Source organism: Panthera tigris, chromosome A2 (assembly GCF_018350195.1).
Source record: "Panthera tigris isolate Pti1 chromosome A2, P.tigris_Pti1_mat1.1, whole genome shotgun sequence".
Lineage (NCBI taxonomy): Eukaryota > Metazoa > Chordata > Mammalia > Carnivora > Felidae > Panthera > Panthera tigris.
The window spans coordinates 119850323-119868274 of record NC_056661.1 but is presented as its reverse complement, the minus strand read 5'-3'; the positions used below and the strand labels follow the sequence as shown (position 1 = coordinate 119868274).

Genomic DNA, 17952 nt, shown 5'->3' with positions numbered 1-17952 from the left:
CTAACATATGTGAATTTAAAGCATATTGCATTCTTTTTTTCTTACTTAATTAAAAAAAATTTTTTTAACGTTTATTTTTGAGAGACAGAGTGTGAGTGGGGGAGGGGCAGAGAGAGAGGGAGACACAGAATCCGAAGCAGGCTCCAGGCTCCGAGCTGTCAGCACAGAACCTGACGCGGGGCTCGAACTCACGCACCCCGAGATCATGGCCTGAGCTGAAGTCAGACGATTAACCAACTGAGCCGCCCAGGGGCCCCTTCTTCTTTAATTTTTTGAATAGGATGCTTCACTTATCATGGTTCAAAATTCAAAGAGTATGAAATAGTAGCCAGGAAGAATCTCTTTCCCACCCTTACCTCTCAGATACCCACTTCCCCACCCCACAGACAACCAGTGACACTTGCTCTTCAAGGGACAGTTTATCATTTTGCAAGAAAAAAACATACACGAAACTGTTTTTCTCCTGGTTTACACAAACGAAACCGCATTATACACACTATATTGCAAGCTGTTTTTTGCATTTAATAACTCCGGGGAATCTTTCCATATCAGCACATGTGAATATGCTTACCCTTTTCTTGGATTGCATGATACTCCTTTACATGGATGTCCCCTAATTCATCTAAGCAGTCCCCAGCTGATGGGCATTTAGCCTATTTCCTAACAGCGGCCATTACAAAAAATCATGAAATGAATAAGCTGGTTAGATATGCTATATTCTAAACTGTGCTTTTATTCTGTCAAGAGTACGGATGATTTTTATCCAGTAAAACATATACGCAATTGAATGCAGCAGGCCGAATTTATTGAATAAACATGGGCTATTGAAAATTTGTTGTCACATGTATTTGATTCAGCAGGGTATCCTTCATAAGAAAGCTTAGCTATTAACAGCAGTGCATTTTTAAAAACAGATCATGTAAGGGGCGCCTGGGTGGCTCAGTCGGTTAAGCGTCCGACTTCAGCTCAGGTCACGATCTCGCAGTCCGTGAGTTCGAGCCCCGCGTCGGGCTCTGGGCTGACAGCTCGGAGCCTGGAGCCTGTTTCCGATTCTGTGTCTCCCTCTCTCTCTGCCCCTCCCCCGTTCATGCTCGGTCTCTCTCTGTCTCAAAAATAAAAATAAACGTTAAAAAAAAATTAAAAAAAAACAGATCATGTAAATATTGAGTGATTCTTAGCATCAGCTGACTTAGCATGGTGAGAACCAAGGGTGTGTGCTTAAAGCAATCAGGGCAGTGAGAACAGAATGAGGCCTCACTGCTCTGTAGGTTTAAGAAGCTCTGAACTTGGGGCTTAGAAATCTGAGTTTGGTTCCGTACTCTGCCAGGGTGTCTTTTTCAGTAAAATGGGGACAGTGATTCCTGCTCTATGTGCCTGGCAGTTGTTCTGAGGATGAAATGAGAAATTACTTCACATGTGTGAAACTGGTTTATAAACTATTTATTTTTTAATATTTTTATCTATTTTTGAGAGGGAGAGAGACAGTGCTCTCATGCAAGCAAGGGAGACACAGGGAGAGGGGGAGAGAATCCCAAGCAGGGCTCAAACCCAAGAACCAGGAGATCATGACCTGAGCCAGAATCAAGAGTTGGGCACTTAACCAACCGCCCAGGAGCCCTGAAATTGGTTTCTAAACTATAGATGTCTGAACCAATGTTAAATCCTGTTCTATTGCTCATAGTCCTGGTTTTGGGGGTCTGTACATAATCCATCTATGTCATCAATTCTGAAATAAGTTTCATAGAAGAAATGACACAGAGCATGACCATTTTGATTAAATGCACCAAAATGGTGGCCCTTAAATATCCTAATATTTTAAAAACCGATTAAGTAAAGAATCAGAAAGGAAAGGATTACTACTGGCTAACTACCCCAACTCTTTTTGTACCCTCCCCACCTCCCCGCCTCATCTATAGTTTATTAAAATCAAGTTCACTGCTAACCATCTTGACAGGAGATAAATCTGGAAACCACTCAGATCTGATGCGGTAAGTAATATCTTTATGCCAATTAACACTGATAATATTCTTGGATTTTCAGGTAACATACTCTCTCTGGATTCATTTGGAAATGATCAATAAAATAATTGGGTGAACAAAGTTTAAGTACTCTGGAAAATGAAATGCTGGGCTGTCTGGATTTGAGAATTATTAGGAAACCTACCCATTTCACTCATTAAAACCTTGAAGATGCGCCATTATCGAAGCAGACAGGTGCCTCGGGCACTTCTCAGTCAATCCATTTAAGCTTCCGCTACCTCTTGTCTAGTCACTGCCTCCATGGCAACAGTCCACTGACCTGCCCTTAAGGGAAACAGAATTTCTGGCAAGACTGAGACTTTTAATAATTCCACTTGTCAATACAGGTCAGAGAGAAAAAGATGGATTTGTACCAAGTTACTTAACAAACTCTCTAACAGAATGAGCAACCTCCAGCAAGTGGCCAGACCCAGTGTTCCGAATGTCCCCAGGAAAGCCAAACATTGCATCGTTAGTGGCAAGAAAATCCACACCAGCCACGCCTGTCCATCAAACCCTTCACGGCACTCGGACTTCTTCTCTCAATGTTTTCTTTGCTTAGCTTTCCCTAGAAAGGCGAAAGTGTGCTGGGAAGCTCATCTGAAGTGATAATTAACCTGATTATTCATTTCCTCCAAGATTTCATTGTAATAAATAAATACAAAATGATCTGCAACGAAGGACATCTTTTGTCATGCAAGTTTCCGTATGGGAATAGCATCTAGGAATGTCAGTTTCTAGTGACCAAACTTCCCTCTTGGCCAAGGACAAGTCTCAAGAATTACCAATTCAACTACCCAGAACCCAAACTCTCATCCCAAACATACAAGAGACACTCTTTCTATTCACCTCTTTTCCTGGAAATATTCTAGTGTAAAGCCTGCAGTTGTAACAGATTGCCTTTTTGGAGGCATTACTCTCTGACTTGGAAATATAAACACTGCTTCAGAGATTTATTTTATGATTCATCTTCTGATTTGTCATGGCTGGGAAGGTCAGCTTCCAGATTTTCTATTCTAAATTACTTTTGAGCAGATTTTACAAACAGACTACGGAATGGCTTTTGCCTGAACCAGAACAAACTCTGAAAGTTAGGGCTCAAGTCCCCTCCCTTCCCCTTGGTAAAATGTAAACAGTCAGAAGACCCACCATTTCCCAAGTCAATTATTTGTAAAAGAATAACAGGTGCTTTGGAGGCACTGGAGTTATAAAAAGGAAAATGGCAAATAATTTTTTCATGGGCCAGCTGCTCAGCTGATGTGCTTTTGGGGAAGGTTCTTCTAGGCTCTAAAACTCAATCAGCAAATCAATTAAGATCGTGCCCGTCTCTGCCATCAGGACCGCGCGTTGCCTGCCTCTGCCCTCCTCCCCGTTCCAGTGATTTCTGGTGCGTCCCTGTCCCAAAGCCAAGGCAGCCAGTCAACCTCAGGTTCCTTTGCTTTAGGCTCACACTGGACAACGGGGGAGGGTGGGGGCGCCGTTCCGGTTTAATTAAGGATGAGTAATCACCACTCTGCTCTGCTCCTTGATATCCATCCCAGTCCAAGCTTGCCTTTGACAGTGGGCTCAGCACAGACTCAGTGGGGGCTGACCGGCGTGACTGGCTGTCACTTTCTTTCAGTGGAAAACAGACAGGACCAGGCAAAGCAGATGGTTCCGAAAGGGGCACTTCCAAAAAACCTGCTAGCAAACTGTGGTGGTGACTTTCAAATAAACAGCAACTTACTGGAGAGGAAAATCAGATCTTCCTCGCCACATCCTGCCACCGCCCGTCCAGCTTGAACATCGAGCACTTAGAAGTTTCTAATCCTCACGAGGCATAACTTTTCAGTGGGGCAAAGGACAGCCTGTCTTTTAAGCCTCCCAGAGATAGCCATCATCACCGATAATGGCTCCCACCTCTGTCAGTAAAACCTGTTATCTAGGTAGGACCACCTTCAGGAGAGGGCTGACCCGTGCATCTCACATGGTCGCTCAGTCCTAAGACACAAATACCATGTGTTTGCATAGCTAGGTGGAACTAGAGGCAGCCAGGAAGGCCTCAAGTGGCATTAAAACCAAGGACTATTTTCATCACAAAACATTAATAAAGTGACAAATAATCATTTGTGAAGTCCTGGCTCCGGCCGTCGGAGTTTGGGCAAATCAATCCATACTTCCGGGCCTCAGTGAGAGTGGACGATTTCTTTTTCTTTTTTTTCTTTCTTTTTTATTTTTTTTAGTTTTTTACATTTATTTATTTTTGAGAGACAGAGTGAGACAAAGTGAGAGTGGGGGAGGGGCAGAGAGAGAGGGAGACACAGGATCGGAAGCAGGCTCCAGGCTCTGAGCTGTCAGCACAGAGCCTGACGTGGGGCTTGAACCCACAGACTGTGAGTTCATGACCTGAGCTAAAGTCGGACGCTCAACCGACTGAGCCACCCAGGCGCCCCTAGACTGGAGGATTTCTAAGGTTCCTTCTAGCACAAAATTCTGGATTTCTTTGGGCGGGGCTGGGTCTCTGCCAGCATTCTGGCCAATCACATACACAATGAATCAAGCCGTTATTCAGCATAGATTAAAAACAAGAGACTGTTTCTGTCACACGCGCTGCTTACCTTTTCAACCGCCGTGTGTTCTTCATTTGCGACGCTTGTTTTCCTTGATTCGTTTTTCGACCTGCTCAGCCTCCTGGATACTTTTTCTCTGAGCAGAGTGGCATATCCAATGTGCTCGTAAATGGGGTTTGTTGTCATTTTGGAAATGTATTCAGAAGCTTTTGTTTCTATGTACAGTGTTATCAAGCCGTCTGTGACCAGATCGTGAATCGACTCAAATCTCTTCTCGCCCACGAAGTGTTTTCCATCATAGAAGAGCCTGTAGTTTAAAGTCTGGTTTCCAAACCTGTCCCCAAGAGAATGAGAAATCACAACAGTGTCAGAAGCAAGAGCAGTGAAGAAAATCAGCAACTAACAGTTTTTGGGCGTACTGTATGCTAGGTGCTGAACTAGATACTTGGCATGATTTCCGCCCTCCCCCCCCCCCCATCAAATTATCATAGAGAGCCTTTGAGACAGGTAGAATTACTATCCCCCACTTTACGGCTGAGAAATCGGAGATCTGAAGAGATCGGGTACCTGCTTGACGTTATGCCCCTGGAAAGAGGTAGGGGTGGGATTTAACAACCAGGCGGTCATATGGTATCGTTTGACCCTAGAAATCACGACGGCCGTTCGGCCCTTATCATCCTCATTTGTAAAAGGCAGAGGGTAGAGCCTGGTCTACAAATATTTTGCTTTCAAACTTCCGTGTTGACCACTGGCCACACCCCTCTACCCCTCCCCTATGACCTGGCAATTGCCTCTGCAAGGCCTTGATGGGCCCTTTATATTACATCTTTGACCGCCACCAGTCGAGGAGCTCATACTTCCCCCCATAGTTAGTGCCAGGGAAGGGAGGTGAGGGGAGTTGGGTGAAGCTCCCTCCTGGAACTGCCATTGCCAGGGTCCTACGGATCTGGGACCAATAAGGGACCTATAAGGTTCTTCCCCCTTTAGTACTGGCTGACCCCTCTTGGCCTTGGTCCTATATCGCACAGCCCCTGCTTAGTTCCCCACTGGGGCTGCCAGCACTTGTTGCTGGAGAGCTGGGGGACTGGGGGATAGGGAAATACTTTGCACACCTCGGGCACTTACTAGCTTTTGAAGTACTTCCTTATATTGACATCATCTAAGATATGTTCCCTGGGTGCAACTTGGAAAGTGTTCCACAGCCACGATATTCAGATGTCACACTGAATACACCACTGTGGGCTGGCTGGGACGTGTTTCCAAATGATACCATTCATGCTATGGAGAAAGGTCTTCCCAATTCCAAAGAGGTCATAAGTGAACTTCCAGAAGACAATTCGATCCTGGAATTGGATGCTTTCCCCAAACTTTATGGGATTGCCGTAAGAATCAACTGGCATCACATATTGGATCGAGCTTACAAAGGTGCAGAAAATGCAACGTTTTTCGGGCACTGTGATTTTTTCCAGTTCTTGTGATGTTGTGGTGAAAGGCTGCTAAGAACTCTGCTCCCACGGCTTGCTAGCACAGAGCATCATGACTGCCATTGGGAGTCAATGGGAGCCATGGGTCAACGTGATCCCTGAGAAAACCCCATGGACAAACTCCACGTCGGTCCAGACGCACATACGCAACGTGAGGCGAAGACTTATGACAAGGGCTCCAGGGAACTAACTGAGGCAGGGGCGTCGCTCCCTCAGCTGGCTCAGTTTCAGGCAGAAGTGACTACAGGGGCACTAAATTCCCAGATAGTTTTCCAGTTTACTGTGTGTGCAGAAACAGAACCTCTGTGCCCATCCTACTGACAACATCTGTAGCCTAAGAAGTGTATGAGCCTCTCATATGCTACTGATACTCTGTCAACAAAGCAAAAATAAAAAATAAGTAGTGGGGAATGGGGAGTGATAGGTTAATGGGTACAGAATTTCTGTTTGGGATGATGAAAAGGTCCTGGAAAGGCAATAACGGAGATGGTTGCGTAACATTAAGAATGTACTTAACGCCACTGAATCGTACGCTTAAATCTGGCTCAGATGGTAAAATTTATGTTACATATATTTTACAGCAATAAAAAAAAACGGGGAAAAGTAAATAAAGTCACTCATAAAGCAGCTGCAACAATGGATGAGATCAAGTTCACCTTAGAGCTAACGTGTAGCATCCTGGCTGGCGTTGGCTTTCTCTAAGAATGTAGGCGCCCTCCACGCCTCCGAGAAGCTCGTCTGCCTGCTCCCGGGAGATGATCCCATGAAACCTGAGGAGAGACAGACCGTCCTTGTTCTCGACTGACCACGTACAAAGTATGCACCACAAAGAGTGAGGCTAAAAAAGATGGTGGGGCCACGCAGAACCCACTGACCCCGACTTGGAGGAAGAGGGGAGTAGCGACCATATATCTTCAAGATGCCTTTGGAACCACTTCTCAGCAGGCACCCAAACATATAAGGAGTATTCAGGTAGGCAAAACAAAGGAATAAACACCCAGTCCCCCTGGCTTTCTGCTACTGTCTTGCTCTCAAGCTGAAAATTAAAGTCAAAACAAAAAGCCAGGTGACGGCTCCTTTTTTAACCATGGGGAATAACAAAAGGGCAATTACCAACTTAGCTCTCAGTGCAAACACAGAAACTATGTATTGTCTGGATTGCTAATGAACACTATCGATTATCAACCTGCTCACTTCAGGTGCAGGGTGTTGTTAATTTTAAAGACTCATTCTCTGGAAATAATAGCCAACTATAATCAACGCTCTTCTATTTCTTTTAATTTTGAGAGCAATCGCCTAGGGATATGTTTTCAAAAATGTATGTATTTTTCTTTTTAAAGAACGTTTATTATTAGTTTTAATTTTAAAAGTAATACACATGCATGTAGAAAACACAGCGTATCTAGAAAGAATGTAGGCTTGGCCAATGATGGCTCTGCTCTGGAGGCAGATGTCTGAGACCCACAGAGTGGACAGTGACTCCTGGGAGCCAGGGGCAGGCACTGGACCACTTTCTCTCTTGTCTTTAAGTAAAGGCAGCTTCCCCTCCCCCACTACCCCCACCATCACTTATCAGAGAGTTGATCAATCCATGTATCATAGGAAAGTGGGGGAGCTGGGTTGGGGGGTGAGGTCAGTGCTGAGGGATCCAGGCTATTCCCATTTGGGTAATCCCAAACTTGAAGATCTTTGGGGGAGTAAATTAGAGAAGAAATTTTTCTGCACAGGGAATCCTTATTTCACCTTCTTGGAGTCGGGAGGGGGGAAGGGGAAGTTGGCCAGACAAGTTTTGGCTTTGCTCCTCAGGACTGTGAAAATTAAGTGAGGAGAAATGTAGAATGATAATATTTGGGGTGGGGGATGACTATTTCAATATTTATTTGCCTTTTGTACTTCCTTAAAATTTTTTTTTAACATTTATTCATTTTTGAGAGACAGAGTGAGGGTGAGGGAGGGGCAGAGAGACAGGGAGACACAGAATCCGAAGCAGCCTCCAGGCTCTAGCTGTCAGCACAGAGCCCGTCGCGGGGCTCGAACCCACGGACGGTGAGATCATGACCTGAGCTGAAGTCGGACGCTTAACCGACCGAGTCACCCAGGCACCCCTGGAAATTTTAAATTTAAATCCCAAGAGCCAACAAGTGGAGACCCTGGAGTAGCACCTCTCTGAAAGGAGCACGGATGTGGCATAAAAGCAACCTGACTGCCCCCAAAGAGACCAGCGTCCCCAGTTCTTGCAAGAGGGAGACTCAGAGGAACTGGGGCAGAGCTCAGATGCAGGATTGGAACTGACGGATCTGTGTCCGGGGACCCTGGAGCCAGAGCAGAGGGGTCTGGGGCTTTGTGCGGGCGGCCACTGAACCCTGTGACCCTTGTGGGAACGGCTCCTGTGCAGTCTGAGCTGGGCTGACAGACCTGAAGGAACCCTGCAGGTGCTGGGCCAGTGGAAGTGTGTGCAAAGAGCACGTGTGTGAGTGTGTCTATAAGAGACAGAGGTGGGAGGAGAGAATGGGTGTGTGTGGGCATGAGAGGGTGTGTGCATGAGGAAGAGTGTGTATGTGAGAGAAAGAGGGCATGTGTGTATATGAGTGTGTATGTGTGTGTATGAAAGACAGTGTATGTGTGAGAAAGCATGTGTGTATACATGAGAGTGTGTGTGAGAGAGTATATGTGTGTGCATGAGAGTGTGTGTGTGAGAGCATGTGTACGTATGAGAGAACGTGTGTGCATGAGCGTGTATATGAGAGAAAGTGTGTGTGTGAGAGAAAGAGAGCATGTGTGTATATGAGACCATGTGTGCAAGAGAGAGACAATGTGTGTATATGAGTGTGTGTGTGTGTGTGTGTGTGTGTGTGGTGACAAGGACATGCTAAGGGGCAGGAGGGGCATCGGGCATCAGAAGACACTGGAGTCAGAAAGGACAAAAGCTGGTTCCCCGAGAGGTATGAGCTTGGGACATCCAGGACATCACCTGATGGTGGGCCAGGGCAGGGGAGGCGATGACCACAAGAGGATGGGGCACACACAGAGCAGGGCACAGGTCACTCTTGGCAGGCAAGAGATACCCCAAACAGGCAGTTAGCCTGAATGCAGTCTTAACTCCCTTGACATGTTGAGGCGATAGCCCGGCAGCAGACGTCAAGTGTCAAGAACCAAGTTGAATTCAATTGTTCAAAAGAAGAAAATTACAGTTCTGTGAATCTAGGTTGTGGCTCATCATGCCCTTGATGCATGGGTTTAAAAATATCCATGATATATATATCTTATGATCCCTTCTTTGCAGAAAGAAAGCGTGCACAGGAAAACACCAAAGGAATGAGCTGAAGGGGAAAGCCAGCAGCGATTTCTCTCGTGGTGAGTTGTGAATGTTCCCTACCTTTCATAGCTATATATTTTCTAATTTTCCCAAATTAGCGGATGTTAAGTTATCCATGTTTTAAGAATAAAATGCTTATGCACAGGGAGGCAATTCAAAAGTTAAAAGAGGTAAACATGTAAACAGTCCTGAGTATAAACTCTCTTTCCGTCAAGGTATCCGTTGTCAACAGTTTGTGATTCCTAGTAGGAAACAAAAATGCATATATGTTTCCTGAAGAGAGCATATATTACTTTTCGAATGGAAGGAAAACCTTTTATTTTTAAAAGGGAAAGGGAAACACGGAATCTGAAGTTTTAAAGCTAATTTCCCTCTAATACATAAGTCTTTTTTTTTTTCCTTTTGTGGTTAAGAGAATGTTTCTTTGCAGTCCTCTCATTACGTAGTCTTTGTGGATTGGGGATTGGAAAACAGTAACTAAAAGGTCATCCAACAAAAGTGTTATGCGATACAGAAAATGCACAACAGAGGTCCTTTTGCAATTCACATGCAAAAGTGTCCCATTTGAGAAATCCAAATCAGTATACTGAAGTAAGGAGCCATCCTACAACTAACTAGGTTAGATGTTAGGGATGTGGGGATGTGCGAGCAGAGGCCGGTGCTCCCCGGCGGGGAGCCGAGGGTGCTGGTTGAATTCCCAAGGCTGGGAAGTAAGGCTCAGAAATGCAGTCGTGGCCATTAGGAAGTGACTGCCAGGCTGGGACATGTAAGAGGGTCATCCATCATGAAGACGAGGTCCTGATGGGGAAGGGGATAGAGGAAGAAGGTTTGGATTGATCAGGAGAGCTTGGGAGGTGGACTTGACCTCCTAAAGAGACTGCGGCTCCTAAGGCCTCCGGGTTGGACGTGGGAAGCAAGCGAGCTGTGCACCTGACCCCCCGCGTGGGCTGCTCTGTCTGTGCTTTATAAGCTGCACCATACGCCGCAGCCTGAGACTGAGAATTCTTTTTATGGCATGCCTATTTGGTCTCCGGTAGGCTTCTGAGAAAAGGAAACAACACGAGTTGAAAGTAAGAGGGAGATGGGAGGAAATAATCATTATGGGATTGAGGCAATTTGGCTAATACATCCACGTCCAGAGAAATCATCATTGTGGTTTTATGAGACCACAGGGAAATGAGGTGACTTTTCCAGGCTGCCTTTACTGAGGTACATGAAAATAAAGAATTCAGCTACGCAGTTTACAATCTCTGACACTCTAAATGTTTATGCAGTACCAAGGTAGAAAATGAAATAAAATACGAACAGAGCCTCAGTCATGGAAAATGCTGCCTTACGTTTCAAATACTTGCCAGAAACTCAGTGGCTGCTTTACTGGCGAGAACTACAGCAGGAGATACTGTCCCTCCCACGTTAATGGCAGCCAAGCACCTGAGTCTTATAAAGAAAATTCAATACAGGGGCGCCTGGGTGGCTCAGTCGGTTAAGCGTCCGACTTTGGCTCAGGTCATGATCTCGCGGTCTGTGAGTTCGAGCCCCGCGTCGGGCTCTGTGCTGACAGTTCAGAGCCTGGTGCCCATTTCAGATTCTGTGTCTCCCTCTCTCTCTGCCCCTCCCCTGTTCATGCTCTGTCTCTCTCGGTCTCAAAAATAAATAAACGTTATAAAAAAATTTTTTTTAATAAAAAAAGAAAATTCAATACAAAGGGGCCTGATTGCATTTATCCTTATTATTAAACACTTGCACAATGGACATTTGATGAAGACCACATATTAGAAGATTTTTAATATTTAATATTTCAATGACACACGAAACGACACTTATTACATCATTAAAACAAAGAATAGCATGATACATACTCTCTTCCATAATATTTTGGTCTGTTCTCCACCTACATTAAAAAGAAGAAAAATATTAATAATGCATTCGAATTCAAATCAGATAGATAAAAATGCTATTCACACGAACGTAGCTAATCCTGATAGTAACTTTATTACAGTTTTTACTCCTCAAATCAGAGATCCGTGAGACCACAGAGTTAACCAGTGCATTCCTCTATCTTGGATAGGAATGATGTAGAATCATCATATTTCTCTAATCATTAAGCTCATTCCCCACCTGAACTCAACCACCCAATAAAGGAATTTTCAAAGGAAACAAAGGGAAATATTAAGAACTTTATAAAGATATTACAAGGCATCATCCGGAAAAAGAAAATGAATAAAACGCAAGCATTTAGTTCAATCTTCATCCAATTGTTTCATTATGTAGTCATAATAAAAATAAGAAGCGTACCTGTATTTAAAAATAATTTGGTCTCTTTCCAGATCAAATCGATACTCTTTATTTTTAAACAAATGGCTAATGGTCTGAAATTCACTTGACACCAGAGGCAAGATACAGAGGACAACATTTACGGCTTAACTAAACATCATAAGCATCCCAGAAAACATTCTGCAATCGAATTTTGAGCTGGTGGATCATCTCGTTTGGTTTTTAGCACATATGTATACGATAATCTACTTTCTTGAGAACTTTGTTTTCTTATGTTCGTGGTGTTAGAATTGGTAAGAAATTAACATGAATTCTCACGCTCAGCTTTTGTTCTCCTAATCTAACTCCAGGGACACTGAAAATAGAGTAGAGCCACATTAAGTCATGGATTTTCGCTGATGGTTATGACAGCAAGTTTATGTTTATTTACTAGAGGAGAATGTGAGTCTGGCAGCCATTTCATTTGCTGTCATTTCTGTCCACAATCAGATGGGCAGTTTTTTCAGCAGGGCTCACCGGCACAGTGGAGGGATTTCAGGGTCCTGGGCAGTTTCTTGGCCTCCCTTCACTCTCCAAAGGATGCAGGGGGATTTGAGTGGGCAGTCAGGAGCCATAGAGCAGAGGAAAAGGTTCAGAAAGGGAGAGTTGAGGACCACATTCACAAGCCTGCCTCAGACAAGCCTCACTGGTATAAAACTCATCATCTAGACACGTCTAAATATATGTTCACTCTTCTGTGCATTTCACACTTGAAAAGCGCTGAACCAAGAGGGGGCGTTCATAACTCTTAACATTCAAGGTTTGAAGTCTGCTCTGTGTCATTTACAAAGGAAGATCTAAATAATATCATTAACAGAAGCACAAAGTGTGTAAAAGGCACCTTGTTATCGGATGTGTACCATTACTCTACATGCTGGGAAGCTTTTTGATAGGAGTTGAATATGTTGTCATTTATATCATTCTATTAGCTTTCAAAGTTCTTTCTTACTTTTATGATCCTGTACCTAGGTATCTGCAACACCAACATGCCATAGAAGAAATTTAGACTAGAAAAATCAATGGAAGGAAATAATATACAACGGCAAGATATCTCTCCGATCTTTGAGAGTCAATTTTCCATTCCTTTGAAATGACTCCCTATGTCTAAGGACAGCTTTATTTCCATCCTTTTGGCTGTGCCATAATAGACATTTGCAAATCTGGGGTTATCTCCCAGCCCGACCCCCCAGTTCTCGTCTCTTATCTCCCCGAAAGGGAAGAATAATTCATCTAACTTTCAGGATGGACAGCATGGAAGATAGAGCCTACCGCTAACTCCTGGCATGTAAGTAAGTAGTTCATGAGTGTCAAATTTGACTCCTGAGAAGATAACAAATTGCTTTCGGTTCACTCGTCAATCATAAAAATACATGGCACGCTTATTATGCTCAGGGTTCTGTGCTCAGCCCTGCATTGTTCATGAAACAATAACCTCAAAGGTGTGGAGAGGAAAGGTCTGAGGAGCTCGGGAGTGTTCTGCTCTTGTGGCAGGAGGAAACACGTGGGAAATCTACCATAGGCCCCCAAATACAAAAGTCAGTCTTTACGGTGCCTTGCGGGATACCAAATAAGATCCTGCCTGTTAGAGGACAGGTTGACCTAAATGAGGGACAGATTCACTTATGGGAACCACGAGAATATACAAGAGCACTGATTTGTGAGGGACAGACCACACATGGAATCGAACCACGGAATAGGTCCCAAATATTGCACGGGATGTATACTAAAACATTACTCTTCGTTTATCTGAAGTTCAAATTTAACTAGGCATTCCGTTTTTATTTCTTTTTTTTCCCCCTAAATCTGGCAACCCTATAGGAAGAAAGGAAAGGTGGAGAGGTCCGAGGCAGCCAAGAGAGAGGATGTGGTCATTCATCTGATCACTGCCTCCGGTAGGGTCTGTTTTGATAGCAATCTGATTCAATCTTGGATCCCTTTGTCGTCTCTGCCTTTCTTACAGAAAATAGAGCTGGCCTTATTAATGTTAACGAGAGAGAGAGCAGCTGGGATTTACAAAAAAAAAAAGCACAACAAAGAAAAACTTCTCTTCCTAAACTTTTTGCTCACAGGAGTCTAAACATAGTCTCTCTCTCTCCACACTTCACTAAGCTTTTAACCAGTCAAGAGCTTAAATTAAGTGAAATGGCCCTGGGAAAATCATAGAACATCCACATGTTTTCAAGGTGGATAATACTGGGTCCTCAGATCCAGACAAAACTAGTCATCTGGATGTCAGGACTCCCAGGAATAAAGGCGCTGACTAGATAGACTAGTAACGTCTACACTGTGACCCAGTAATGCCTGAAGAAGTCTGGTTCAGTCCCCAGAAGCCCTGGTTCAGTCCCCTCTGTGTCAGCCATCGATGGAATCAGGACTGACTTGTGAAACGTGGATTTATTAAGAAAGACGTAGCACCTGAATTTCAGTTTCCAATTGTACGAGATTCTTTTCAGCGAATGAGAGAGAAGACAGTTAATAAATAAAAAAGGAAAGCAGCTCAGAAGCTCTTCTCACATTCTCTTTGAAAATTAGGTTTGTTGAAATCAAGAACTTGCTTAAAAAAAAAATAGAGGGCTTATTGAGGTAGTCACATGGATTCAGGAAGGGATAAAAATGTAACATATCCCAACATGAAAGAAGGTTGGTTCTGGAGCATTCCTGCCACTGATTATCTCAGGATAAGAACTCGAGTTGGACAACCCATCATCTTGGGAAAATGTAATTGAAGATTTTATTCTACATGCGCATCATCTATGGGAGAAGAGTCCCCCAAGGTGGGCAATACTTGCCATCGATGTCACTCTTGACCATAGCACTTTTGGAATTCCTCTTTTGTGACTTAGACTTTACTACCTTTCTCTTGACTATCCTTACAGCTGCCTTTCTCAAAGTGTGGTCTGGTCATTCAAAACAGAAACTTCAGGATGCTTCGTAAAGATTACAGATTCCTGATCCGTATCTCAGACCAACTGAACCAGAACTAAGGTGGGGGAGCTGCGATGTGCTATTTGATTAATCCCCCAGGTGATATTTACGCATACAGTAAAGTCAGAGTCATCAGCTTATAGAAACTATATATTTGTGTTTTGAGTTGAGAGTAGATGTTATTTCAGCAAACAGGCAGAAGTTACTACTCCGAGCCACATTCAGCGAAAAGGGAAGTGATCCAACTAGGAAATACATTTGAGACAAAAATGAGGCATGACCCTAAGATAATAAAATCTGCACTGTGCCTTGTTCTGAAGGTATTTTAGGAGACATTCCCAACATGCTCCGAGCAATGGGAACTCGGCAGAAATAAAAGCACAGATTCCCAAGATGATGGATTCTATTTTAAATAGAAAAAAAATTGTTCAAAAATATCAACTTCTCCAGTATTACTAAAATGCCTTTAAATAACTATATAAGAATCTGATAAGAATTTCTCTTTTTAAAAAAATTTTTTAACGTTTATTTATTTTGGGGAAGGGGGGAGAGAGAGAGAGAGAGAGAGAGAGAGAGAGAGAGAGAGAGAGAGAATATGAGTGGGGGAGGGGCAGAGAGAGAGGAAGACACAGAATCAGAAACAGGCTCCAGGCTCTGAGCTGTCAGCACAGAGCCTGATGTGGGGCTCGAACTCACGAACTCACATAATATATGTCTTTAAAGAATAATCTATCTTATGACTTTATGGTCACACCTCAAATATAATTATTGCCAGTACTGTGACTATTGAAAATGGGTTTAGTCCTGTCTAGTCCTGTCCATACTCGGTACAGACCGTGTTCCTACTCATCTACAGCCAATGCAGACCGGTCCGGCTTCCCTGCCGAATGGTCTCATCACCCCACATTCATCCTATGTTCCAATCAAATGAAACTACTTGTAGTTCCATAATTTGCTCTCTGCCATATGTCCATTGTTTTTCATACGTTCTGATTTCAGATCTTGAACTCCCTTCTAATAAAATAGTGGCAGATCACGTGACTGTTGAAAGGGCAGGCTCTAGACTCAGGCTGCTTGGCTTTGACGCCAAATCCGTGTATCCCTAAGCAAGTTTCGAATCTCTCTGTCCCTTGGTTTCCTCGTCTTTATTTTATTTTTTTTTTTTTTAATTTTTTTTTTTTAACGTTTATTTATTTTTGAGACAGAGAGAGACAGAGCATGAACGGGGGAGGGGCAGAGAGAGAGGGAGACACAGAATCGGAAGCAGGCTCCAGGCTCTGAGCCATCAGCCCAGAGCCCGACGCGGGGCTCGAACTCACGGACCGTGAGATCGTGACCTGAGCTGAAGTCAGATGCTTAACCAACTGCGCCACCCAGGCGCCCCGGTTTCCTCGTCTTTAAAATGGAGATGATAGGGGCGTCTGGGTGGCTCAGTCGGTTGGCCGTCCGACTTCGGCTCAGTCATGATCTCGCGGTTTGTCAGTTCGAGCCCCGCGTCGGGCTCAGGGCTGACAGCCTGGAGCCTGTTTCGGATTCCGTGTCTCCGTCTCTCTCTGCCCCTCCCCCACTTGTGCTCTGTCTCTCTCTATCAGAAATAAATAAAATGTAAAAAATAAATAAGTAAAATAAAATGGAGATGATAATAAAAGTAACTGCCTCATTGAGCTGTTGTAATAATTAAATCAGTTATGTTGGCAGCAGTGTCTGGGACCCAGAGCACTTCAATGACTACTAACTAAAAGGGCCTCCCTGCACAGAAAGAAAAGTTAGGCCCACTCTTTTTTTTTTTTCCCCCCTTTAATTATTTATTTTTAAATTTTTTATTCAAGTGTAATTAACTAGAGTCTTAGATCAAGGCTCATTCTTTTCTGTGCTCTTACAACTCTTTTTATAAGATTTTAAATAGCTACTTGTCCATTTCTTCTCTGACTAGGAGTTTCTGAGGCAGCAATTTTGGTCTTCATAATCATTGCATTCCCAGGATTTAGCTCCACGTCTGGCACAGAATGAGCGCAGGCATGCATTCTCTGAATCTAATTTACTCCTAAAACTGTGTTGGGCGGCAGAGGTTCAAACAGCAAAAGCCTATATGCCATTATTTTAAATAGAAAAAAAAGTTCAAAAATATCAATTTCTCCAATATTACTAAAATGCCTGTAAATAACTATATAAGAATCTGTTTAAGAATTTCTTTTTTTTTAAAAGAGGTTAGAGTGGGAGAGAGCCAAAGCATAAGAGACCCTTAAAAACTGAGAACTGAGGGTTGATGGGGGTTGGGAGGGAGGGGAGGGTGGGTGATGGGTATTGAGGAGGGCACCTTTTGGGATGAGCACTGGGTGTTGTATGGAAACCAATTTGACAATAAATTTCATATATTGAAAAAAAAATAATTTCTTTTTTAAAAATTTTTTTTAACGCTTATTTATTTTTGAGAGAGAGAGAGAAAATGAATGAGTGGGGGAGGGGCAGAGAGAGAGAGAGGGAGACACAGAATCTGAAACAGGCTCCAGGCTCTCAGCTGTCAGCGCAGAGCCCGACTCGAGGCTCGAACTCACGAACTGGGAGATCATGGCCTCAGCCAAAGATCATGCTTAACCAACTGAGCCACCCAGGTGTCCCAAGAACTTCTGCCTAGTATAAAATACTTACCCCCCAATTACATAATTGTTTAACCCTTAATGGAGTAGTTAACAGGTATATTTGTGCGCAGTCCCCTGCTGAATAGAAGAGAATCCTCATTATCCTATACTGAGCAGATACTACTAAAAAAAAAAAATACTATCTGGATGAGACCTGAATTGGTAATGCCCCCAGGTGTCTGGTCTAAAGAAACACGGAAGGGCTAAACCCTCAGGAAAAAGTGGAGAGAGTTGTGGATACAATGTGCTTAAACACAAGGTCGATCAGAACAGTGACATAGGAGAGAAGCCCCCTTCCATCTTCTAGCTCCCCTGCCACTACTCCAAGTGTGATCCGGGGACCCGTAGCATTGGCATCACCTCGGAGCTTGTTAGAAGTGCAGAATCTGCATTTCGAAGGGGACTCGCATACACATTAAAGTTTGAGATGGGGCCACGCTTCTCATCTGATGGTAGCAGGTGAGAACTTGTTACAGCAGGCTTTTAGCCAGGAGAATGATTTTGGCTAAAACTTTCTGTTAAGTTGCTATAGCAAATGGCCTGATAGTGAGTGAGCGGAGAGCAAAGTATGCCCGTACTCATGAAATGTTTGCAGAAAGAATGAGGCAAAGATTATGAAGGCAGAGCCCTGGTGTCAATTCAATTGCAGTGTGACCCTGAGGAGGTTATTAAACTTCTTTGTATCTCATTTCCCTCAATTTTCAATAA

At 43.7% G+C, this 17952-nt stretch overlaps 1 protein-coding gene across 1 annotated transcript in view; it reads right to left on the bottom strand.

The window, feature by feature from the left end:
- CHN2 (chimerin 2) overlaps positions 1-17952 on the bottom strand; it is a 298969-nt gene that overhangs the window by 98485 nt on the left and 182532 nt on the right. Inside the window, exons 4-6 of the mRNA XM_042969082.1 lie at positions 11227-11258; positions 6708-6821; positions 4616-4901 (exon numbers count right to left, since the gene is read on the bottom strand). Of these exons, the coding sequence (XP_042825016.1) occupies positions 4616-4901; positions 6708-6821; positions 11227-11258 (432 nt within the window). The remainder of the gene's footprint in view (positions 1-4615; positions 4902-6707; positions 6822-11226; positions 11259-17952) is intronic.